The following is a 26855-nucleotide window of genomic DNA, read 5'->3' on the forward strand; positions in this document are numbered from 1 at the left end:
GAAGAAAGTACTTTACTTTGAATTCATTTGAAAAGTGGAATAACTTTGCGGTTAAGGTAGCAGGTGGCAGTGATGCTAGCCACGAGTAGCACCATTCCTCTGCACGACGACGACAGGGTTAGTTAAAAATGATGAGGCTTCTTCACGACCGGTCCAAGAGGAAGAACTGCAGGCAGTTCACTGAAGTGGTAATCCGACCGATTCCTGATCCTCATTTGTTTAGTCTGATGGAGACATAAGACGTAGGAATGTATCCTTCATCACCATTGTTCCTGCGGACGCGTGTCCAACCGTCCCCTTTGTCCTCTTCAACCACAGCCAGCACCTCCCCTTCCTGCATGGAGATGGTTCCCTCACTTGCACCTGAGGAAGGAAAACAGCAAACATGAAATAGAAATGTTCAGACCCGATTCAGGAAAAGGTGCACGAATGATCTAAAGATTGGTGAGATATTTTCACCTGGACACGTTCATTTTTTCCAGTAAACCACATGATAGTGCTGTATTTGTTGTGACCGAACAAGATACTTTCATTAAGATGATGAATCGGGTGATTTAAAGCTGTGGCATACCGGGGAAGTTGTACATGGCTGTGCATTCCCCAATCGGAGCGACTAGTTCCTCGTCTTCAAAGTCATCATCAAACTCTGCGTAAATGGCTTGAGAGGGATCTGGAGTGCTTTCATCAGAATGAGCTCCGTCAGGACTGGAGACAAAAAACACAAATCTGTGCACATGTCTGAAGAATATTGTGTGTGGATGGAAATTCCAGTTACCTGAGCGCATCATGAGCTCCGTTATTGTTAAACACGTTGGGTTTATACCGTAGTGTGTCTCCTCGAGCACCTGCTTCAGCCAGCCACGTCTACACAAGAGCAGATTGCCAAAACAGAAAAAGTGAGTCGCTTTTATCAGCATGTCGGGTTTACGCGATAAAGAAAGAAGCCTTAGATTACATTTTACAATGAAACCAGGCCCTTGCAAAATAAAATAAACACAAGAGAGGGGAATTACCTCATATTTGTTCAGCTCTACTTTGAGCCGTTCCATTTTCAGAGACGTCTGACTGATCTGAGATGCAAGGCTAGCCGGATCTCCCATTTGAGGGTTTTTCTCGTAAACATCTTTCATCTTTTCGAGTGCTTCACTGGGAAGAGAAAGAAAGACGGGAGAAAAAAAGTGACTTTTTGATGAAAATGTGTTCCACGCACACAGAGCGCAGAGTTGTTTACACTGCATGAATATTGTATTCACATTTCCTGCAGCGATGTTCTAGTACCTGTGCACTAATGCACAGGATATCAACTCACACACACACACACACACACACGCACGCACGCACACACACACACACACACACCTCTGATCAACTTCCTTCTGCAGGTCTTTAGAAATTTCCTCCAGTTTCTGTTGTAACCTCTTCCTGCGCTGCTCAGGGGGGAGATGGGCAAAGTCCTCCGTCACCGTGGGCTGTAAAGGGTCACAGGATGGGTGGGTTGGTGTTGAACTTTGGTTGACATTTTCAACTTTCATAAGCACACCGTCACTGAGACCAAAGAAATGGACATGTGAGAAGAAAACGCCAAGCCTGTGGTTTGGGACCAGCTCAACCCCATTCGATGGTTTTAGTCTTCAACTGAGTAAAATGTTCTGTGAGCTGAACTCAAACACCACCCATTTGCCACCAATAACACCCACAATACGTTTCATTTTGTGATTTTAAATTAAGTCCTAGCTGGAAGAAGTGACACAGAAGTGCAAAAGTTCAGGCCAATACAAAATCAGGTTACTGATCGCTCAGTTTCCTCGTGAACCACCAAGAATTCCCTCCTCCTTCCACCACCAGATGGCCACCTCTTCAACACAAACTCGACATGACTATTGGAGCACAGAGGAGTTAGCAGATATCTGTGCAGGTACAGACAAAGTGGCCATGTGAGATCCCCCACACCACATTTTGTTGTCCATATTACGGTACCATGATCTTGTCTGGGGTAAATTTCTGCAGGGAAAAACAAACAGTGCATGCATAATCAATAGAAAACTGACACAACTATAAAGTGGTTTGTGCTTTACTTTCCTTAAAAAGTTCATTTCAACCTACATTAGTGTTAAAAATACAGGCGGTGTGTTTAATCAAAGTCTAACTTTGAAAAAGTCAGTGATTCCCAAACAGGCATGAGAACTGAAGCCCTTAAGCGTGGAGGTGGCCTGGCACCTGAATCATCTCCTCATGTCACTCACCGATCTCCTGAGAGTCCGGAAGGAAGAGATTCTGGGTTTGACCGTCTTATTGATCTCCTTCAAACAGTACGACAGTGGCTCCCGGCTAAACTTGGGGGACGGGGATCCGTTAGAGGGCAAAGGGTCAGGAGGGCTGGAGAAAGGGGTGAGCATGGAGGAGGAGAACTGGAGTTGGGCCAAAGTACCAGCACCCGACAAGGCAGGTAGAGGTGGGTGTATGAGGAGGAGGGGAGGGGAGGGAGGGAACAACAGAAAACAAGGGGAGAAGGAAAATAAAACAAACATAAAAATACGGAGACAAAGGAAAGAAAAAGACACGGTCAACACCTTAAAGCACACCACAATGCCTGGAAGTCAGCACAAACCCAGCACACAAGCCCAAAGAGCATGAAAGAACAAACACACACATCTTTAGTTCGTTTAACGAGTCATTCCAGGCCAACTCAGTAACTTGGGTCGAGGATTTTGTTTAAAGTTACAAAAATCGACCAAAAGCAAAAACCTCTCTCCACACCATTATAGATTTTTTTGTCTCGGAGATGAAATTTTTACTAGAAAAAGTAGTAAAATCCACAATAGCCAATCAGTTTAGTCTGTTTAGTACGTTTGTGAGTCAGTTTAAATAATGCTGTTGTTTAAATGCTTACTCTGTTTTATGACTCTCTCTGTGGAAGCATCTCTGGTTCCAGCTGGTCTCAGATCAGTCCAGATGACTTCAGGTTTCAGAGTCTCTCAAGCACAAATAGTTGATTTCTACAATTATATAAACCCTGGAAAACTAACGCAAATGTAATCATGTGGCCACTGTATTTAAAATGGCTGCAGAAAGAGGTCTAACAGAAATAAGTGGAGAATAAAAAGCCTAATTTAGTAATTTAGTTACTTTTTAGCTGCCGAATGCACTTCCATTTTATTCATCACAACAACAAAAGCATCCATTCAAATGTGGATTGTCTTTTCTCCGTTTAAATGTTTCATTCATTTAAAAGCAAACTTGGCAGTTTAGCTTGCTTTTAGCACCCTTTAGTGTCCATTATTTATTCTCTGTGGTCAAACCGAAAATGAAACCTATCTCCTTGCTGTCCGTTTGTCTTTTTAACTACTTAATCTGCTGAAATGTCTCCCTAGCCTTTATTAGTGTTTACAGGAGTGGTTCGTCACTAAAAAAATAAATAAAACTGTGCTCATGATCTAAAACATGCAGGAAACGTGCTGGAAGCAGACTGCAGCGCCAGGTATGTCGGCTCCATTTCTTTACGTCCCGACAGAGCGGACTGCCGGTCTGAAGTTGCAAATGTGATACTCTGGCCACAGGGGGCGATAGAGGTCTGAGCAGCCTTTCATAACCCTGTAAAGGGTCATTTAGCACATATGAGCTCAAGAAAATGATTTCAGAATATGAAAAAGTTGCTAAGTATGGCTTTAAAGATTTCAGCCCAGTCTAGTGAAAAAACAAGCAAAAATCCAGACTAACTTCAAAAGAGATTCAGACCAAGGATCCGAGTTAGTCGGCTAAGTCCTTGGACAGAAGGCAACAGGGTGTCCTGTCTCTGTTAGAAAAAGCCTCTGAGGTAGGAGATGAGGCACATCCATCAAATCCAACAACAAAAAGTCCAGTTACCCTCCATTTTCAGGCATTCAGGATGAATTTGCTTGGAATGACCAGAGACACAGAAACGACACATTAAGAACCAGACACACTGGTGCTCCAGCAGCCCAACCCAGTGAGGATCAGAGGGAAGGTCACTAAACCACATCTGTCCTGCTCACAGGTGAGAGGTTAAATACGCTCTCACACGCCCCCCTCTAGTATTAGCTCAGCTCATGACAGAATAACACCGTTTCATGTACATTAATCGTGCTTTTCTGTTTTTGACTTTGCAGCGCAACAGTTAATTAGGAAATAAAACCCATGTTGTAACGTTAGACAGTTCTCCATCATAACCTGAAAGAAATCAGGACTCTTATGGGAAATCATGTGTACAGCTGAGGTGGAAGAGCCTCGAGCCTGACCTATACAAATACCACACCCGTTATTAGGCCAGTGGGACGGGTATAAATAGAGTGCTGGATCACCACAGTGGAACTGGGCGTATAGATTCTTGGAGCTGGGCAGACGGACTGCACTAGACGTTAACGTGACACCTTGACTGGAGGGGAACACATAAATCTATGCTGAGAGGGGGTGCAGGTGGGGGTCCATTAGCTGAATTACACGGGAGGCTGGTGGCTCGTGGTCTTCAATACTGAATGTCTTAAAAAAAGCCCCACAACAAGCTCCCATGTGTAAACACCAAGAGCTGCGCGTACAGGACTGTTATTATGTGAACATCTCCCGCGCCGGAGCTGCTTCTCCTGAGAGTTATGGAGCTCTAAGTAGAGGAGAGGAGTTAATACGAATGTTTAGGGGCCAGACTCAAGCCAGTACAGCCAGTCTCCTGTGTTCACACTTCTGACGTCTAATTGGGAGAGCATGACTGATGACACAGGGCTCTGTGCCACACACACACACACACACACACACGCACACGCACACGCACACACACAAGAACAAGAAGAGTGCACAGCTGGTAAGACATGCAGAAAATAGAGACATGCTGAACAAGCAAACACTGCAGGGAAGAAGGAAAGGAGGATCATTATGATCTGGGACTGGAAGAGTGGGCCATTAGCTGGTTAGCAGTCAGCCACCCGTAACACCCGTTCAGCTTGGGACGTGGAGGTGCTTACAGTTTTAGAACAGTGTAGGAGGTCTTTCGTGCATAACGAACAGATACAGAAATGTCTCCGTTAAACAGGGATCAAGATTTTTACGGCCTGGCAGACCTGTCCCGTGTCACTGTGATGTAGACTTTGTGAGGTGACACATAATGACGGGTTCTGGGCTGAATTATAGAGGGAGTGCATTTCCAGTGGAGGAATATTCAATGTTGTTCAGGTCTCGTGCTGCTCATAGCACAAGCAGAAGGCTGACTGTCAGTTGACCTACTGGAAACCACGATGCAGAGATAGCGTGTGCGTGTGCGTGTGTGTGTGTGTGTGTGTGTGTGTAGGCAGAGGTCAAGGTTTATTCACTCACAGCCAGAAACAGAATCATGCAAAAGGCTTTTTCCAGGACGCCTGGGGCTTGTATGTGGCTCTTTATGAGATGAAAGTAACCCATGCATTATGATCCTGAGCATCAGAAATGAGTCTGGTGTAACCATAACAACAGGTTCATCGTTCATGCCTTGTGTTTCTGGGCCTTATTTAGACAATCTTTCATTTAATGTTCACAAACTATTGGAGAGGTTGGGTCATCACTGAGGTCAGGAGATAAATATGCCTGAGAAAAACAAATGGCAATAAGTTCTCATTTGTTTTCATATGAGCGTCTGTTTTTAGATGAAAACTGTGTGAAACTCTAACCTCTTACAGGCTGCTGTTATTAAACATCTCAAACATAAAACTGCATTTGGCTGCATTCCAGATATTATTCCCAACAAAAGCAAAAAGTTTATTTTCTTTTTTTATTATTTTGACCATTTTGCTCCTTTGGAGCAGGATTCTGAAGAAATGTTCAGATCTGCAGCGCAGAGCTAAAGTTTTAAGGCAGGTGTGGAAAGAATGAGTTCAGACATAAACACAGATTTTTTTTTATTTTCATCATTTTACTAGATGTAAAGTTCGTGGCCCCAAACATCCGGACAAAGTCATTAGGAACAATCTTAAGTGTAAAGAAGAGCAAGAAGTCCTGGAAGTGATGGTCCCGCCTCCACAGAGCCCTGATCCCAGCGACGCGGAGCGGGTCTGGGATTACATGAAGAAAGAGAAGGATGTAGGGAAGTCTACATCCACAGAAGATCTGTGCTTAGTTCTCCTACCAGCCCAGTTTCAACAACTGTGCTCAAGTGTGGCTGAAAGATCTGATGCTGTGTTTAAGGCAGAGGGTGGTCATATCGAGTTATGGAGATGTCTCTTGTTCATTCACTGCTTTGTGTTGATAGATGAAACTAATGGGCCATTCCCATCTGTACCGGGTCGGCCCGGGCCGGGTAGCGTAGGTTGTTTACATATCTGGGTGGCCTGGTATTTTTCCGGGCCAACCAAGGCTCATTCTCAGCCCTCTTCTCGAGGGGGTCTGCTTCAGGCCGACCAGGGCCAACACACCCACTGCTGACAGCAAATTCACACCTTCCATTAGAGCAAGCCTCTGATTGGTGGGTAGAATCAGCCCATTCACACCTTCCATTAGAGCAAGCCTCTGATTGGTGGGTAGAATCAGCCCACATGGGCTTAAGACAAGGATGTGTGGAATCAACCGGGCCAGGCTGGGGCCGACTGGGGCTACCCGGCCCGGGCCGACCCGGTACAGATGGGAATGGCCCATTACTTCCATTTTTTAAATCATTCTTTGTTTACGGCATTTTTCACACCTGCCTAAAACTTTTGCACTGCTGTAAAACAACCGAGCTCTCGGAACAACCTCAATTTAGAGAAACACAGATGAGTAACAATCAGAGCAACACGCCAACAGCTAGTCACATCGAGGCCAGCTCCAAAGTGTTCAAATCAACCCTAACATAAGCAGGAAACGCCAACTCACTGTAACCTTTACATTACCATAAATATCTAACTTTATAGGTCGGGTTTTTTCTGGCAGAATTATGATCAAATTCCAGCCAGAAACACAAAACTAATATATATAATAGCCCTCCATCCTCCAAACAGCCTAATGGGCTCGACACACGGGAGGCGACAAACGACCGCGAATCGCGATCAGCGAAATTTGTCGCTGTCGCTTTTATTAGCTGACACACGGGAGGCGATACGCGGCAGCGGCCAGCGGCAAAGCCGTCTACGCGTTCTGTTCCATGGCGAAATGGAAACTTCTGTTGTTTTGATTGGCTGTGTCAGGTTGGAGGGAATTAAGGTTATTTAAGTGGTTCAGAGTTAATAAAGCGGTAGATATGATGTTTCACAAGGTGCTGCTAGAGTTATGTGAAATCTTACTTCTGATTTTACTATAAAACATAATAATAATCAACTTCTCCTCCATGTTTGCTCGAAGATGTACGGAGCATCCTGTCCGCTCATTGGTCAGTGAATGAAACCTCCGTTGATTGGTCCTCGTCCCAGCAACAGCGATGAAAAGTTGAAAATGTTTGAACTTTCTGGGATCCAGTCGCTGGGTCGCCTGTGCACGGCACGTGCACGAGCGCAAAATTTCACACGCATGTTTTTTGCGTTTCGCTTGGTAGGAGGGAGACCCGCGATTATCGCTTTGTCACACATGTCTCATTGAAAATGAATGGAGGAGAGGCGATGTCGCCTCCCGTGTGTCGAGCCCATAAGACTGCCAACAAGGAAGAAAATCCAAGAGTTAACACAAATCTGTATCTGTGGGAAAACAGAGCTCAGAACTAAACTTGAGAAAGCGCAGGAAGTCATGGCAGGAAGTCAACAAATAATCTGACAGAGCAAAGAAATACAAGGCGGAAATGTAAACGGAGGTGTGACTGGACAAATAGCTGCAGATCAGTAAACCAGGAAAAGAACAGATCAACGTGGAGTCAGCCGATAGCATCTCACTTATTTTACTATAAAACAAACTAAAAATACAAAACTGGAGCTGAGGCCATCGCTAATCCCAAACAAGCTAAGCAAATACTGGCCTACTACTCAAACCAGGGGTAATGAAAACAGACATGACAGAAAAAGATGTTGCCCTTGTAACCTCTAGAATGCATTAAACATTGTGTTTTAGCATCTGTGACACCTGAAATCTTGCCACACACACACACACACACACACACATGGATTTCTCAGGCAGATTTATCTCACCAGATGGAAAAACTCAAGATTTTTAATCATTTGGATCAATAATTGTTTGACTATCAACTTTCAGACACACTTTTAGTCGTTCTAGCCTCTTTCGGTGTTTGTTTCCCGCAAATCGAAGGTACTCGGATCATGGGAAAACTCCTACCTTACTCTTCCTGGTGAAAAGCCAAAAGTTTTTGCTCTTATTCTTCCCCAGAAGGTCCATGGGGCCTTTAGGCGTACCCAGACTGCTGTCTGAAGAGGCTCGATTGATGCCTTGGCTGTAGTCCTCAAACTCCTGGTCTCCAGGTCGCTCAAAACCCGACTTATTCTGCTCTATCACAAACATTGTGTCCTATATAAAAACAGCAAGAAATGAAAACAAAGTTTTGTTTAGACAAGTGTACAGATCAAACCCATAAGCTGCATGACCTCGTGACACACAGTCAAATGTTCGATCTCTGAAAACCAACTCACATTCTTCTCATTTACGTTAGTGCCGGCTTTAGTAATGCCTTCCAGGCACTTGCCAATGATGGGCATCACATGTTTCTCTGTGTCTGAGAACAAGATGTAGCCTTGTGCTAACTTCCGTATTCGCCTCTCATCCAGATCCTGCAATTTCTAAAGGATACAGAAGAGTTACAGAGACCTAAAACTCCCCACATCTGAACACAAATCAGAAACGCTAACTCAGCCCAGATCAAAGTCCTGCTTTAACATTCCAGTCATCATTTACTAAACCATCACTGAGCTGCATCAACTACGATGACTCACTAGTGAGCGAGCTTCTACACTCAGAACTTTCTACTGAGGTCTTAAAGGTCAACGATGTTTTATGAAAACAGAAAACCTGGCATTCCCCCAGCCAGCTGACGGGGAGATCTTGCCATTGTAACCTTCTCTGCAACGTGATACACACATTGGACTGTTCTGTGACTACTTTACTGAACGATTCTTACATAGTTGACCTTTAAGGGCTGCAACGATTCGTCGATGTTATCGACAAATATCGACAATAGAAACGCCAGACGTGTTTTTTTCCGACCGAGTGAGGCATCTCACTTCATAACCCCCAAATTCCACTACCTCCGCTCCGCCCCCGCCTTCCGCAGCCGCTCGCTTCCGAACTCAATTTTTACTGGTACCCGCTCTACAACGGCTCCGCTCCGGTGCGGAGACCTGAGGTGCGCAAACAAGCATGCGCGGGATTTTCGAGATCTTGCGATACAGTCCGAGCAATAAACGCGGAAGTTAGATCCAAACACCCGTTGTGTGGGAGAAGCATCGACATGAACTGTTTAATCTGCCCATCATTTGTGTTGAGAGATCAGCAGTGTTTGGATCAACAAAGTGTGACTACTTTGACAGTAGAAACTGTATTTATGGCTTACTTTTGTGCATTTAAACTTCAGGCGCCATTGATAGTTGTTAAAAGTTGTGAAACCTGTGCATATGAAACAAAAAACTCCTTTTGTTTATCGATTTATTGTGAAATAACGGAAGTTGTGCTTGCTCCTTTTCCTGTTGGGCGGTTGTGATTCCTGTCCATTTACTGCGGAGGTGCTCCGGCGTCCGGCGAAAATAGGATCGATTCTATTTTTGCCGGACGCCGGAACAGAGGGAGGCGCACTGCGCCGCACTGCCGCGGCACGGCCGCAGTAGTGGAATAGCTCTGATTGACTACAACGGGACCGATTTTGCTGCGGAGTTTGTGGCGGAGCGGAGGTAGTGGAATTTGGGGGTTACAATCTCTGCCAAAAGTCGCACATGCACAATAGCTTCTCTGCTGGGCGCCAACTAACAGAAATGGCGGCGTCCAACGCAGCAGCTACGCGTACCAAAACATCTAGAGTTTGGGAGCATTCTAGCCTGGATTCGGCGAATAAAAAGATGACCTGCATTATTTGCAAAGCAGTCCTCGCGTATCACAGCAGCACCTCGGTGATGCATGAACACTTGAGAGAAAACACGTCGGACAGTTGAATGAAACAGAGTCTGACTCACCTCGGTAAGATTTAAAGATCACAAAAGCCAACACGTTTTGTTTTGGGTGTACATTTTTTAAACGTATTTTCGCTTTTAAAAAAAAGATTTAATGTTCTGCCTGACTGTGCCTGACAAAAGTATTTTAATTTTATTTATGCATTTATGTCTGTACTGACTGTGCACTGTGCCCAATTGGTGTTAGGCAGGGCATTTTTATTTACTTTTAGTATGAATTGGCCTATCAGCAGCAAAGTTCAATAAAATACACATTTTCCATTGAAATACCCATCTTTCTTGTGTTTATTATCATTTTTCACATAATTAAAGCAATCTCATGCTAAATTTGAGAAAAATTTAATAATTAGTCGACTAACCGTTTCAATAGTCGTTAGTTGCAGCCCTAGAACCTTTGAGGTAAAAGTTGGCTGATTAATCATTTCTCATAAGATTGTGATTCAACGATCTGATTAGTCATTTTATTTTTATGCAAACAAACAGAGACGATGACGGGTACCGTCCCGACTTACATTGAAAATGTCTGGCATGTCGTTAAAATAGAACTGGCTCTGCTCCTTGTTGTACTTTTGAAGCTGGGAGGCGTAGTCGTTCTTACAGTCCTCTGCTGTGTGTGCTTTCATATTAGCATGCAGCTTAGCCTAAAAACACAGAGGAAAAACGCCTCCAGGTGAAAACAATTCACTCATCTCACTGTGAATTGTGTTGTGGACATTATCCCAGCATGTCTTACTTTTTCAACATCTGCTTTGGTGGCATTGATGTCCTGGTCCGTCTTCTCTGCGTTCTGTGCTGCCCGCTCCGCTTCTCTCCACTCCCTCTCAAATCGTTTTTTACTCTGACTCAGAGAAACAGAACAGAACTCGTTGGACCAGTGAAGAGACGCCGGTGCTGAGATTAAATATGAGAACGATCCTGTTTTTAAAGCTCTTTGTGACGGGTGATGCTTCACACATGGAGAGCAGAAAAAGTTCAACTCGAGCCAAACAGCTTTTACATGACTGAAGGAATGAAAACAGCTTCACTGTGCTGGTCTGTTTTTACTATTGACAACTCAAGCCGCCTGAGTGGCTGCACGGACAGGAACAGCATCCACCCTGACAGTATTTTACTCTTTAATTCTGCACATGGCCAAAAACCTGAATATTTTCATCACTCTTTTTATTTTGGGTCTAGACTCACAGTGTCGAGCTGCTTGTATGTGCTCTCCAAACTCTGCTGGGCCTTCTTGGCCTCCGTTAGATACTGCAGTTTCATGAAAATAGAACGACAGAAGGGTCAGATGACAGAGAGACAGGACAAACAATGAACTCAAAAAGCCACACTGCAAATCAGACCAGAAAACAAACACCAGTGTCTGTTTAGGACATAACGTCTTCAGCGAGAAGCTGCTGTACTGTTCTGCAGTCGGACATGACAGACGGAGCCTTTCTCGTGGAGAAACAGAACACCGCAGAACACCGCAGCACAGACCAGTTCTCCCACAGGAGGCTCTTAAGCGTCTTTCCTGCTGCAGCAGTCAGATCTCATCTCTGCTCCTGTAATAAACCTGTTTGCCACCCTCATGTTCTTCATCCTCCTCCTTAACAGTGTGTTGCGTAAATAAAAACCTCACTTGGTACACACATTTATGCTAATGTGCATTTTGTACTGGTCCAAAAGTTTTAACTTGCAGAAATAAGGGAGCGTGGGAGGTGTGATTTTAAACACAAAGGTAAACAGCACAAAAGAAAGCGGCGATAACTACGTTTTCTGGTCCCTCTAAACAGAAAACCAACGGCTACTCTGCACAGCAAGCTCACCGTCTTCCGTTCCTGCTTGAGCTCTTGCAGGTACTTGGTGAGATCGATGCAAATGTTCATCATTAAGTTCTCTGCAATTAGCTCCCTCTGGCCCGCATAGTCGTTCATCTCATTCAGGATGTCCAAAAAAGACTGGTAGCTGGTCAGCCTATCATTTCAGAGGAGAAAGGAAAAGGGTGGAGGAATAAAGAGCAGCGGATGGGTCCAGTGATAACACGATAACTGCACAAAGCTCAGCAGTGGGCAAAGCCACAATAAGTAGATCATGACTTCCTTATTCCGGTTTCCTTTTGGGGACGTTTAAATGTTATCCACAACAACAGCGAGGACAACGCTGGTAAACAAAATGCTTTCTGATGGTTAAAAATGACAGGCAGAGCTTCAAATGCATCATCAAAAACATTCCTCACAACAAAACATGAAGCCGCTCACCTGCACTCTGGCTCATCTTTGCTGCTTCGTTTTTGGTTATATTTCTTGGAAAGGTTCCTGTGGACATCAACAATGCATCAAGTGAATACTCAACAAACAGGAAACGGTTAAAATAGGGATAATCTGGTGGAACCTTTGCAAGTTTATTCACAGCAGAAACAACAACCATCCACAATGAATATATTTATGTGTCTGCTCTTCCTCCTTTCACTCTCCCTCTGACCACATCCAGTCTATCATGTGCCAGTCTGCTCCCACTTCCTCTCCTCTCCAGCAAAGCTCAGCACTACAACAGATGTGAGCTTGTGTGCTGGGGGAGACAACAGGGTGAGAAAGAAGGGAGACGCGGGGAGGCAGCAAGCAGCACTGCAGCCAGAGAATCAGGCTAGTGTTTCAGAAACAAGCAATAAACTGTCCCAAAGCAGTCATAAGACCAGCAAACTCTTAACAGCCTTCACACACACACACACACACACACACACACACACACACACACACACACACACACACACACACACACACACACACACACACACACACACACACACACACACACACACACACTTATAAAGGAACAACAGAAGTGAGGCCTACCTCAGTTGTTTGGCGTAGTTTTGCTCAATTTCTGTCCTCTCCTTCACAAATTTCACGTACTTCTCCACCAGCTCCAGACCAGACTGCGTGTGCTTCTCTATGGTGTCATACTGATCCTGAGGAAACAATAAGAAGACAAATAAGAAACAAAAACGCAAGAGGCAGCATCTGTGCGAACCTCTAGGCCAGGGGTGTCAAATGTGCGGCCCGCGGGCCGGATCCGGCCCGCAAGCGGGTTAAATCCGGCCCACGAGATGGTTGTGTAAACTTTGTTTTCATACTTGACCATGTAGAGTGAAAATAAACTTATCTTTGTGAGCAAGTTTCCTCTGTAAATAAAACAAAGCTGCGCTCAAGGCTCACACAAGAACTTGAATCACATCCTGAAGTTGGCCGCCACTCAGGATGTGATTCCTGATGTTGATGTGCTGGTGAAAGCTAAAGGATGTAAAGCAAAATGAGTCAAATATACTTTAAGTGCTGCATGAAACTGATCTAGCCGTGTGATCTGTAAGCTCTTTGAATCACTAAGGAATGTTTTTTATTGATTGATTTTTTTTCACATTTTCAAGTACACTTCAGGTGTTGTACTTGTACTATTTTGGATACACTGTCCTCAGGCTCCAGCCTTGTTTTATATTGATTGTATTAAAACAAAGAAAACAATCTGAAGTTGTTTTTAATTTACCGGTCCGGCCCACTTGGGACTAGATTTCTCGCAATGTGGCCCCTGAGCTAAAATGAGTTTGACACCCCTGGTCTAGGCCACACCAGTGATGTTTCTCTGAGGCCTCGTCCACACGTAGTCGGGTTTTTTGAAAACGAATATCCGCCCCTCCAAAAACTTGCATCCACACCACCTTGTTTTAAAAACAAACTCTGTCCACACGTACCTGGATAAATACGTTGTTAAGGACATGCCAGACCTGTAGGCGGCAGTACTTCCCCCGTTCTTAACCTCGTCCTTCGTCTGTGGTCTTCCACAAGGAGCAGTAATTCCGCTTGCAAAAACAAACAAGCAAAAAGCGCTTGGACAATTGATAAAGCGAGTGCAGCTCTGAGGGCTTCTATGATGCCGGCTAGTGTAAACACAGGTCGCACACGTGATGTCAGCATTTTTTTGTCGCGGAAAGTGACGTTGCGGACCTTAAAACTCCGGTTTTGTCTGTCCACACGCAGACACCCAAAACGGAGAAAACGCAGATCTTCACTTTGGCCGGAGTTTTTAAAAAGATCCGTTTTCGTGTGGATGACAGGCCAAAACGTAGAAAAATCTCTACGTTTTGGCAGATCCCCGGCTACGTGTGGACAGGGCCTGAGACTGAGGCGAATCAAAGGCAGTAAACTAAACACAACAATTATTTTCCTGCATGTTGGATTCCAGGAATGTTCTTCACATGTGGGAAATGTGTTGGAGATGGTTTCTTTACTCCTGCTTACTCAGGAAAAAGGGTACACTTATCGGGTACACCTTGCTAGTACCGGGTTGGACCTCCTTTTGCCTTCAGAACTGCTTTAATCCTTCATCAAGGCACTGGAAACATTCCTCTGAGTGTTTGGTTCATACTGGCATGATAGCATCACGCTGTTGCTCAGTTTGAACTGCAGTGGATCGTTTTGACCATGTCTACATGCCTAAATGCATTGAATTGCAACCATGTGATTGGCTGATTATTAATTTGCGTTAATGAGCATTTGGAAAGGTGTACCCAATAAAGTGGCCAGTGAGAGTACAGTCTGGGCACGGTCCATTGATGACTCAGTTGTGGGTCAGGATATAGTTGTCTTTCAATGCTGCCGAACAAACAAGGTGATGTACTCACCGCTACGTAGGGGAGTCAACAAGGCATCCTCCATACTTCGTCAAAGATGATGTAAACACATCCTTTATTAAAATTAACTTTAGTACGTATCTGTTCTTGACTGAAAGAAAAGTCCAAATCTAAATGGTCCAAAGTCAATGTTAAAGCCGTTTCAAACAAGCCGTCGCCATCTTTGTTTTTCAGTAACGTCCCGCCCACCAAACAGACAGAGAGCTGTGGGTGGACCGGTACCAGACTGTCCGAGGCTGTGGAGGTTCCAATGGAGCATGGCTAGACCGTCCTTTCGCTTCGGCACAGTCTAGGTTCTAGGCAAGAAGGATGCTGGGTCAGTTTTATCAAACTGTTTTGGTCTATTTTATTTTGTCCATCTTTAAAATACATGTCATGATTAACCACTACTAAATTGAGCATCACCATACAGGACTGATCCATTACGTGGTGTTATTTACAGGAAAATCCACATGACTCCTTTTAATTTCAAACCAAATAAGCGAGTCACTGTCAGTTTTGCTTCCTCTACTTTGCAAAATATGTTCCGACACCTTCAAGCTCAGACAAGTCCATTAGTAGTGAGGGATCGAATAAAAAGAATCAGTCCTTCATTTCACACAGAGAGCCCCCTCCAGCTTGTGCTAAGTGGGGGTTCCTTGAAAGGGGACTCCTGACATGTTGGGCCTTGTTGTGCACTAGTGAGACGTGTTCCTTCATCACGGTGTGTTTTTAAGGCCTGCTATCCAGACCTCCATAAAAGGCCTCCAGTAACAGAGAAAAAAAAACACGGGCTGCATTTTTCGTTTGAGGCCGTTGCTGTCATAATGGCCAACACGTTCTGCTTACTCAGCACATCCTTTATTTGAGGATGCATGTGTAGATTTACTGCTGTCGCCAGGACTTTTTAAATGGACCAAGTGCAGAATCAAGTGAATTAAATATTAACATTTTACACTTCATTACAACCGCTGTAGTTTTCTAATCAAACCTCAAAAACGTTGCATTAAACTAGAGCTGAAACAACTAATCGATTTAATCGATTATAATCGATTATTAAAATAGTTAACAACTTTTTTAGTCATCGATTAGTTGTTTAATAATCATATTTTACCGCATAAAGTCTATTTTTTACCACAATCTGACATCGGTTACAAGCTGTTAAATTTGCCGCCAGTGTGTGGCAGTAATGAGCCACTGATCTACCAGTGGAGCCGTAGAAGAAGAAATGAGCCAATGGGTGCCCTCGGTTTTCATGACGTATCACGTTACTGACGCTCATCTTGCTGTGAGAAAATGGCGGAACAAGAGGAAATACGGAAGAAAAATAGAAGCGACAAAACTGAAGAGAAACCCCGGACAAAAACCTCACGAGTATGGGAGCACATTTGAGACGAAAGCATGTGGGGGCTGATGCAGCAGAGGAAGAGCACCGCGGTCAAGTGAGCCGTCATTTGGAAGAGCCAGCCCGGTAAGTAACAGAAAATAAACAAGCTGGACTTAGTGTTTTAGCTGAGTTCGTTATAGTGGATGTTAAACATGTTTTTTTGCCGCGTCAGTCTGCGGTGTTCTACTTCTGATTGACTAGATGCAATCGTGAATCTCCTCCGTGTTGTGTATCATGCGCTTGCCAAATTTAGCACGTCTGTTTATAAGAATGTTCTAGTTAAGAGAAAAACGGCACAAACCCATAACTATGTTCCTCATTCAAAAAAGGACAACTCCGCGGAGAAAAATATACAGACAAGCTGTGTCCAGGTGAATATAACGCGGCATAGTTGTACACTTTCAATTTTTAAATACAGGAGAAATTCAGAAAAAGTCATTTTTTTACTATTAAAAGGCTGTTTTACTATCTAACGCTGTAAAACGCCTCACAACACATTTTTATAATGTTTCTTAAACAGTATTACACAAAATAAACATTTTTCACATTTCTCTGGCTAATTTAAACACTCCCGACTCAAAGTAAAAACCTCATGAGCTTCTTACTTAGAGCTTTTTAATAGTAAAAATGTTTTACTTTTTTTCTGAATATCTCCTGTTGCGGGCTATTTTGTAGAACGTAACCCTCAAAATAAATGATCACTGTATATTGTTAATTAATTCAAATAATATAATATTGATTTAGTGTTGTAGTGTGTGTGCTGCTTTATTTTATATGTGTACTTATTTCAGTCTATTTGTGTTTCTTATGCAGAAAAAAACAAGCAACGATGGACAACTACATGGGGAAGAAGACACTCACCCCCCAGCAATTCATACCACTTACAAACTCTATTCTAAACATGCTGGTAAAAGACATGAGGCCACTATCCATGGTGGAAGGAGCAGGCTTCCAGCTAATGCTAAAAATTATTCTGGACTGATATTTTGCACTGTTTAGCTCATTTTATACTGCTGACTGTGTTCATGTGCAATAAAATAGATTGCAGTCAACTGCACAATTCTCTTATGTTTTTTTGTTCTTAACTGAAATGCATCCATCACTTGTATAGGTTAAATAGCTAAACAATAACAAACCGATTAATCGATTAATCGAAAAAATAATCGACAGATTAATCGATTATGAAAATAATCGTTAGTTGCAGCCCTACATTAAACTATAAATACTTCAGGTTTGAAAGTAAAAAAAAAAGTTAAGTAATTTTCACATAATTTCAGCATTGGTGTTTTGATTTATATACTTTGCTTTTTAAAGTGCTTTAAATAAACCGACTTTTTGTTTTGCCCCGTTTTATTATTAGAAATATTTTACTGTAAATGCTATGTGGGTATTGCTATTAATACTTGTGTGTTATCATTGTCCAGCACCAAAACGTCTTTCCATGCAGGATAAAGTACGAATGTAAACATGTAACCAGTAAGAAAAAAAGACTTTTCAGAAGTTTAAATCCTAAACTGAAATCTAGACCGACTAAATAGAAGTAAGTATGTAAAGCTTTATTGTAAAAGGGGACATATTATGCAAAACTCACTTTTTGCATCCTTAAGTGCTGCCATGTGGGTCTCTAATAGGGATGCAAATTATCGAGAAATTCATTAATCAACAGTTGTTTCATCTTATCCATCGATGATCGATTAATTGCTTGCATCCCTAGTCTTTATGCCTCATTAAACACTCAAAAGAAATAAACAATCCATCCATGTTTTTGTAAGTTTATGAATGATGCGCCTATAAATGTTTCTCTTATCTGGAAAGCCGAGGACTCGCTGTCCAGACAGGCTGGAGTTGGTACAGCCTTCACACACTATAGTTTATCAACATGAACACAAGCCAACACTAGTAAACACACACACTGACTGGATCACATGACCTCTACCCCAAAGCTACCCACTCTCCACACTGAGCTGAGGCAGCGCCGAGCTTCTAACTCCCTTTGGTTACGTCAGAGGTTCAGGTTTAGAAACAAGAGCGTTTTTAGAAGCTCTGCTGAGGAAGGCCACTTTTTAGTCCAAAAATTTTACCGTTTATGGATTTAAATAAATATCCACAATAAGCATTTCAAATAGTATTTTTGGACTGCATTTTATAGAAATTAGAAAAAAAACATGTAACCTGCAATTTGCTCTTTAAGTGCCACGCACAAGGACACGACGACTGCAACAGACAGGGCTCAAACCTGCAACCCTCCAGTTATGGGGCAGGCACTTAACTACTCTGTAACTGTCACTTGCAGAAGAAGAAGTCACACACACACACACACACACACACACACACACACTAGGGATGGACAATATATTGGCATCAATATCGGTTGATGTGAGTCATTTTTCAACATATCGGTATCAGTCCGATAAATAAAACCGGGCCGATATTAACAGATATTTTTTCCATCTTGTCTCCATTTGTTTATTAGTGTCGGGGGGGGGGGGGGGGGGGGGGGTATTTGTTTAGTCATGTGAACAGTGAATGTAATCATCTCAGAACCGTAAATGTGTGTGTAAATAATGTCACTCTAATTTGCCTCTGGGATTAATAAAGTATCTTTGAATTGAATAACGTAAATTCAGCTTTAATAATTTTCATTCTATACTAAATCTGCTGATTTTAGAAGCACTAATGTCAGTTTATTGGTATGGGCCATAACAGTGATCTTAATATCGGATATCGGTATTGGCCTTAACAGTTCATATCAGTGCATCACTAATATATATAGCTAAACCCAACTACTACAGGGTGAACTCCTGAACCCTGAATCACTGGCGCTCTTCCTTCCAAGCCTAGTCCGAGTCCCTTCCCTCACAGCAGCCTGTGAGCCTATTTTAATATTGAAATTCTTCAGGTTGGACAACTTCTGTGACATATTGTCTCACTGACAGAGACTCATTCTACAGCCAGTTTTTCAGAGTTTCAATCTTTAAAACTCAGTTTTACTTCCAAATGCATAAATCAAACTAGTGAACCACATAATGCTAACCAGGCCCAAAACATGGTACCACCACCTCCGTGTCCTTTTTATGTAAAACTACAAGTCAGTTTGGTAACACAAGAGATTTAATTAGCATCACCACTCAAGGATAATTTAAACCTAAGGCAAAAACATTAATTCAGTTTTGGTTTCCTTTTTTTTTCAGACACAGAAGTAATCTAAAAGGTTCACAAACTCTCCTGTGCGAGCACAAAAAAACAGTAGTATTCTGGATGTAGCCCTACAGGCATTTTGCATTGGTGGAGCTTACTATTTGCATATCCAGGTTTTGGACTTCTGTTCAGTCCATGGCACGTGAAACAAAACACGTGAGGAGATGGAGGTTAGAAATTGCTCGGTGTGATGCAGGATTTGTCAAGTGGTGCTCGCTGCAGAACCACAAAGGCGGAGCTGCACCAGAAGGTGGAGCTGCACCAGAGTCAGCCCCGCCCATTCCAGAATCAGCCCCGCCCATTCTATCGGAGTCAGTCCAATTCCTTCCAGTTGTCAAGACTTTATAGCATTCTGGAACCAAAGAGGGTGTTATAGCTAAAAAATGCAAGATTGGGGAGGGAGTTGAGAAGTGAATTGAACAGTTTTTGTAAAGGTTCCATATAATTAAAAATCTAACTTTTGGAACTTTTAATCATGTTATATTGTCATTTCCTCATAAGAAACACGCCAAAGCCATTTTTGGCCTCATTCATGCATTTTCTTCCCATCTCAGCTTCAATTTGGTCTCCTCCCCCAAAGCGGGTCTGGTCTTGGTTCTCAAATCTGGATATTCTGTGAATTTTCTGACAAATTATTTCTGAAATGACTTCTACTGAGACAACGCCAGAAAAACCATACATCCCATCTACAAAGACACACCAAATAACATAATAAAATAAAACGCCCTCTAGGTTTTATCAGAAATGGTGGTGTAGTGGTGATGGTGTCAGGTTGACATGCAGTTTTGCGCAGGTTCGCCTCCCAGCAGTGGAAATATTCTATAATCTATTTTCCTCATTTCTAGCTACACTTGCCAGTACTATGTTTACAACAATTTACTGGTATGCCGTTTAACATATAATGACTAATGTGTTTTTTTTATTTATTCATTCGTTTATTTAGCCAGTGTGAGTCCATTTGTGAGCAGAGTTTCAACTAAAATGCTGTTTAGGAACGACCAAATTCAAAGAACTTGTAGAGACATAAATATTTTGCTGAAAATGAACATTACAACTAAAATATGAACAAATTAAATGTTTCAGCTGGCTGAATAGATTGTTGCCGACCCCACCGAGAATCGAACCAGCATCAGCTGAGGGGAAAGCAAAACGTAAGTCAGACGATCTTGCCACTGGACTACCAGAACCCACAGGGAGAGGGTACATGCTGTTGTACAGGACTTTTGTTAGAGCGGCTGTGGGCAGATATTCGCTACGAGAAACCTTTTTATTTCGGGATATATTCAGACTTTGTCATGTAGCAAGTTATATTTATCTTGTTTAACTGGAGCACAGAACATAGCATTAACGACTGTAAACTAGTAACAGCCGTAATTCATGTGGGTCAGGTCAGTTTGCGATAAAGTTGAAAACAAAAACGGAAGTCAGTGGGCTAGGCTGAGTTTGCGTGAATGGGCGGGGTTGACTCTGGTGCAGCTCCACCTTATGGTGCAGCTCCGCCTTTGTAGTTCTGCAGCGAGCACCCTCTCGGATTTGTACAGGATCCATAAAGCTACAGTTAGTCTCCCATACCTTTATTTACTCAGTTCCACTATAAACTGCTTTCTGGTGCAAACACATCATCAGATTCAGGAAACACTGATAACCAGGCACTTCTGCTTTAAGTTTTAATCTGATTTCAGATCTATTTTAAAGGTTAACCGTTTCTTATGGGTGTTTATGAGCCAGACCAGGGGTGTCAAACTCAAACTCACACGGGGCCGAAATGAAACTCTGGGACGGAGTCGAGGGCCAAACTTAATATTTTTTTTTAAAGTGACGGCAAATTTGCACATTTTCTTTTTCAACATATATGCAATTTTGAACCTTTTAATTTGGAAACAAACTTATTTTTGCATTAACACCAAATGTGGAATAACCAAATTACACACGAGCAAGTCAGTTTTAAATAAAAGGCATCAGCGGTATTCATTACTTGTGGTATATTCAGCATTTTTGAAATCTATTCAGGATTTATGTTTTCTTGTTGTTTATTCATTTTTCTTATTCTCCTTTTTTTCTCCTGTAATAAGTGTCATCGCTGCTGTGACATCTAGCACTGAGGAACAATAAAGGGATTTTCTATTCTATTCATCTATCTGCAGCATTTCCACTTCCTGTTTACTGTAGGTTTAATCTTTTCTCACGGGCCAACACCAAAATAAAAATATCATTTTATCTTAAATGAAAATGCAACATCTCACCTGTTAACTTTCACGTTTTGGAGCAGAAAAAGAGCAGAAAACCTAAATATTGTAATGATCTGAAGTTGTATATTTATACACTGGAGTTAGATCTAAGTATTATAATCAGAAGGGTTGTTTTTATCATCAGGGAGTTTACTTAAACACTCCGTATTGATTGAGAGACAAGAAACGAGAGAGTTGGGATCGTTTAAGAATCTTTAATTTCTATAATTATACATTCTTACAACCTACCAGGACTATCTCAATGATGAATGCATATGGATTTGGATGTTTCGTGTTGGTGTGTGTGTGTGTGTGTTCAGGATCTCTAGGCTGACGTAGGCGGATCTGGTTGTTATGACTAGGCTACCACGAGGCTTCAGAAGCTGATGACATGAGCCGCCATTTTGCCGTATTTACGTACCCAGTGGAGCCTCCCGTGTTAGATCAGGCATTGCCAGGTCCTCGGACCTTCAGATGTACTGGAGCTGGTTGAAACAGCGGTCACAGCACACAACGCCCGTCTGAAGGGTCGACTCAGGTAGCATCGGCAGGCGTCAGCAAGTTCACTCTTATTTTGAAGGAACGTCGTCTCGTCGGTTCAAACGACGGAAATCTCCAGCTTGACCGTTCTCAGCTTAAAGTAGGAAGTACAGCTGGCCAGTCTGTACTTCTCTTTTGGCGGTGATGGATTGAGAGCTGGTTGAAAACAATGTTGAGAGTATGATGTAACTCCTTTGTAGCTCGGATCGAACAGAGCTGAGGTTAAAATGGAACGGAGTATAAAATGGCGTTGCCTTGTTTTATATCTCCCAGTTGTTTATAAATCTTAGTAAACCGGATTGGACAAATTAAGTAAACAAGCCAGATTCTGCCTACGACAGACGAAAGCTCTGATTGGTTGAAAACAATGTGTCATGCGTTTCCATGGTAATGTAGATCAGTCTGTCTGGTGCAGTCCTGTTTATTCATTAAACACAACTCATGACATCTTTATTTCACAGATCATTCACCTGATTATTAATGATCAACATATGCTCTGATTAGCTTATCACGAATAAAGTACTTTAATTAAAGGAAAGCGTTCTTCTTCTCTTCTTCTGTCTCTTCTCCTGGAATGTAAACATACTGAACCAAGCGTCCGACCTTGGCGATGTTACTGTGTGAAGGGGCAGCTGTTAAGGGCAGACAATTATAATCTTCATAACGCTACAATATTTAAAGCTCAGTTTGCTCCACTGGTTTACTGTGATGCTCACCTGTTCCAGCCAGATACCTGCATCATGGGGTTGATCTGAGCTGAGGAGGAGAGTCCTGTTGTTTTGTTCATCTTCATCATAATAATGACAACATTAGATGACAACAGGTGCTCACATAGGTTTGTGCTGCTGAACATGTCTGAGCAGCTTGACCAGTTGTTGTGTGTCGGGGAGGAAACACAACGACAGCAACCACAGAGTCATGCTGATTTGACAACACATTCTCACACCCAAAGTGTCAAAATGTGACGCGTGTGACCAAGCCTCAATATATGACGATTTGGGATGCCCCAGCGCGTCAGGAGACAACGATCAGGTACACACTGATGACGCAGCGTCCCAGAGCGTCGGTATCCGACGGCGGTAGTGAGACGGACATTAGAACGACTTGTGAACTACTTAACCGTCCCTTCACCCCAATCCTAACATTAAGGTCACAGTTACTGACCTTACGGTTAGGATTGGGGTGAGGGGACGGTTAAATAGTCGAATAATGTCCGTGTGACCGCGGGCGTCAAACACTGACGCCAGCGGAGCCACGCGTCCCAGATCGTCGTCTCCTGACGCGCTGGGGCATCCCAAATCGTCATATATTGAGGCTTGGTCACACGCGTCACATTTTGACACTTTGGGTGTGAGAATGTGTTGGATTTGGGCGTGTCGCTGCTCGCTGGAGTTATATCAGCTCTGTCTGGAAGTTAGTTGGAAAACTTTCTCTTTCGGTCGTGAACACATCACTGAGCGGTTAAAATCTTTGTTTCTGGGCTTCAACGTCAGCAAATAGCTGAGTAAACTTGACGCTGAGTGAGAGGAGTGTTTAGTTTGTCCGAGACAGTAGTGATGTGTCGGTCGCGAACGAACCGGCTCTAAGAGCCGGCTCTTTGAAGTGAACGACGGGAGCCGGCTCGTCATTGGGAGCCGCCCCCTCCCCTCTTGCTTTGGTGAACGCTACAGGCGATTGGTCAACATGTGTAACTGCGTGTCCAGACTGTCCACACACAGAGCAGTAGGGGCGGGGAACAGGGAGGATCAGACTCAGGCACACAGCAGAGCACATACGGGAGGAGGGAGACGAGAGGGAATGAAGATGAGGAAACAGGCGAGAGAGAGAGGAGAGTGTGACGAAGACAGTGAGAAAATGAGCGCCAGCAGTCAGAAAGTGGAGATTTCTTAAAGTGTTCAGTTATTAAATCCATAGAAATGATGAATATTTGATACATTGCATTTTTTACATTAGTAAATCATTTTACACATAGTTTTGTATTATTTTGGTTATAAATGTACTCTACGCAACAGAAAATCTGAGGAGCCACTTGGGAGCCGAAAGAGCCGGCTCTTTTTGGTGAGCTGATCCAAAAGAACCGGCTCTCTAAAAAGAGCCGGAATTCCAATCACTAGGAGACAGCGGAGCTGCACACCGGCAGCAGACGCTGGAAAAAACACAAAGGAGGGGGCACATCGGCTCCAGCTAACGTTGCAAAGCATCATGGGAGTTGTAGTCTTTGCTGTAAAATCAGCCAGCGGGTCAATTTTAATATATTTTTTATATTTATCTCGCGGGCCACATAAAAATGCTGCGCGGGACCTTGTGTCCGTTACATGTGAGCTAGACTATACTGCACCTGTGATGAATGCACCAGTTAGTGGCGTCTATACTGCTTAGGTACATTTCTGTTAATCACACTGGCCCTGTCACCCAGATTAGATCAGCCCATAGATAAAAGTATTTATGTAGAAGTAATTATGTTGTTAAAATATGAGGAAGTTTTGTGACAGGTGCAATTTTTTTTTTTAAACAGCTTCCTCTCATCTACTGAATACTTCTGATTTCAGGAAAGTGTTCTGAGAACACAAACGGTGAAAGCAGCTTTCTGATGAGATTTGCAGAAAAAGACAGATCTGGAAACGACAAGACAACTAATATATCACAGGGAAGTTTTCAGAGTCTGGGAAAGCCATGTAGCATCTTAAAATAATTATTGAACTTTCTACAATGAACTGTTTATTAAAGAGACAATTTGGCATTATGGTAAAATTTCATAAATAAATAAATTGTACTACTTGAAAGACTTTCGGGAGATGTTTGCTGGATGGAAATGACAATAGAAAAATACGTATTTTTTGTTTGTGACATCAGGATGATTTCGAACTACAAGTGCATTCATACATCTGAAAAATTTGCTTTGTTAGTTTAACTGCATAAAGATGGTTTGCAGTAGTCAGCTGACTTTCACAGAAAACATTTGATTGTTTCAGCCAGCTCTTATGTGACATAAATGTTCTATTTTGCAGGGAAAGCACCACAGAAAATATGATTTCCTTTGCATTTGTAACGCATCATAAAATCGCCTAAAGCTTTTAAAGCTGGTGACACTCATTCAACTCCTTCATTTCACTTCTTATGCAGGGAGGATAACTCCCTGATAATTACAGAATCTACTCTTAAAAAAGCAGCCGCCCTTTATTTTTACTACACATATTATAATGAGGTGGGGGCAACAAAGATATGACTGTGGCAAATCAACTTCCTATCATTTCAATAACTACATCAAGGAAAAGTCATGAAACGTCACACGGCAACTCACCACCTTCAAACGTTTCTGTGAATGATTCAGCTCAGCGTCAAACGTTCTTGTCGATAATGAAAGGCATTAAAGGCATGGCCCTGCCAGACCCGCCACACGGGAGTTGCTGTTCTAGTCACAACTAAAAGCCCAGACACTCATCTTGGACTGAGCAAACCAGTGCCTTAAAATAGCCACCGGATTAAAAACAATCAGGGGAGCAGATGCCAAAGAGCTGACCAGGTCTACGAGTTTGACTCCAGCCAAACATTAACAAAACCAATTAGGCCTGCAGGCTCATCCAGGTGGGGTTAGACTCTAAAACAAACAACTAGAGGTTAATATATTTCTACATGTGCATGAGATTATTAATCGCTAACTAAAAACAGCAGACTTTTGTGTGCATTTGTGCTGCAGAGCCCTGCAGTAGAAATAGTTTCTGATTAACAGGAGCAGCAATGTTTCTGTGAATCAAAGTAGGGCAAAACTAATTAGGCTGTTGCACCACTGCATAGGGAGAAAAAGGGGGACGGGGGAAGGCCCGGGGGGGGGAGGATGGGAGGGGGACAGTAATGAGGTCACAACCTCCCTGTCCTCCTCTTTGCAGTTTGCAATGCTCCATTTTACAAAGCAGGTTCCCTGAGAACGTGTGTGATGGTTGTGTTCAGACTGAAGCTGCTCGCTTCTGCCTTCAGGAAGTAGCTCCATGTTTGCTGCAAAGCCGGACCACTCTTGATTGGGCCGGCCTCCTGAACAGTTAGGGTTAGGGACTTTTACAGCCTCCTGGTTGTTAACTGAAACATGTGCTGCCCAGCATTTACGTCAGAAAGCTGTTTTTGTGTACTTTCACTCAGAGAAACCACCTAATCAAGATGGAGCCTGTTGCCAGGTCACACCAGCAGCTGATTCCATCTCTATGGAAGCCAAGTGTGACAAAATATAAACAAAGAAGCATCCTGCACGTCCTTCACCAGAGTACTTAAACATCCTTAAAAAGTAAAAAAACGGAAATTTAACACGCGTTTCACCTTAAATCAGTTTACTTTATATGCAACGCTTTTGATAGCATGAAAATCACCTGAAATGTCATTTGATTTAAATTACTAGAGTCATATGATTTGAAGAGGCTTTTTAATGCATTTTTCCAGAATAAACCGCTTTTATGTGAAGCGAAGGAAAAAAAGTGTTCGTGAACGCATCGTTCTGCAAACGGAGTTCGGCGCGTCTTCTGCAGACAAACCCAACTTTGTCAGAGCAAACAGCAGCCATCGTTGCGTTTTACAGTGTTTCTACTCAACGGAGTCAGATGATGGACTCACCCAAAGTTCTGTGCCCCAGTCCATGTTCAGCCGGAATACGAAGAACTTCTCCAAAGTTATCCCGACAGCTCGGAGGGCGGCCCTGGCGGATCCAATCCCGACCCGTTAAAGTTCACGGTTAACCACGGAGCTCTCCGGTCACGGCTTCTTCAACAGCTCAAGCGAACCGGCTTCATAATTACCTCGTCTGCTGGAGCTGGCAGCCGCTGGCCGAG

General features: G+C 43.0%; 1 protein-coding gene and 1 long non-coding RNA gene across 5 annotated transcripts; one reads left to right on the forward strand and one right to left on the reverse strand.

Moving 5' to 3' along the window:
- On the reverse strand, positions 1 to 26855 carry trip10a (thyroid hormone receptor interactor 10a). Of its 4 annotated transcripts, XM_054740117.2 has the most exons (16): positions 26641 to 26855; positions 12878 to 12993; positions 12284 to 12340; positions 11852 to 11999; positions 11232 to 11294; positions 10783 to 10887; positions 10562 to 10690; positions 8523 to 8669; positions 8212 to 8400; positions 2244 to 2408; positions 1978 to 2001; positions 1360 to 1469; positions 1014 to 1146; positions 776 to 864; positions 572 to 705; positions 1 to 363 (listed from the first exon to the last, which is right to left on the reverse strand). In XM_054740117.2, exons 1-16 carry the CDS (start codon positions 26662 to 26664, stop codon positions 212 to 214), a joined length of 1785 nt encoding a protein of 594 aa, XP_054596092.1. In that variant the 5' UTR covers positions 26665 to 26855; the 3' UTR covers positions 1 to 211. The 4 variants fall into 4 exon arrangements, with proteins under 4 accessions (XP_054596092.1, XP_054596094.1, XP_054596093.1 ...); XM_054740119.2 differs by lacking the exon at positions 2244 to 2408; XM_054740118.2 differs by lacking the exon at positions 1978 to 2001.
- LOC139069936 (uncharacterized) lies at positions 15979 to 17135 on the forward strand. Its single transcript, XR_011520606.1, has 2 exons — positions 15979 to 16159; positions 16889 to 17135. It is a non-coding gene; the product is annotated as an uncharacterized lncRNA (long non-coding RNA).

The sequence above is a fragment of the Nothobranchius furzeri genome, chromosome 5, assembly GCF_043380555.1.
Source record: "Nothobranchius furzeri strain GRZ-AD chromosome 5, NfurGRZ-RIMD1, whole genome shotgun sequence".
NCBI lineage: Eukaryota > Metazoa > Chordata > Actinopteri > Cyprinodontiformes > Nothobranchiidae > Nothobranchius > Nothobranchius furzeri.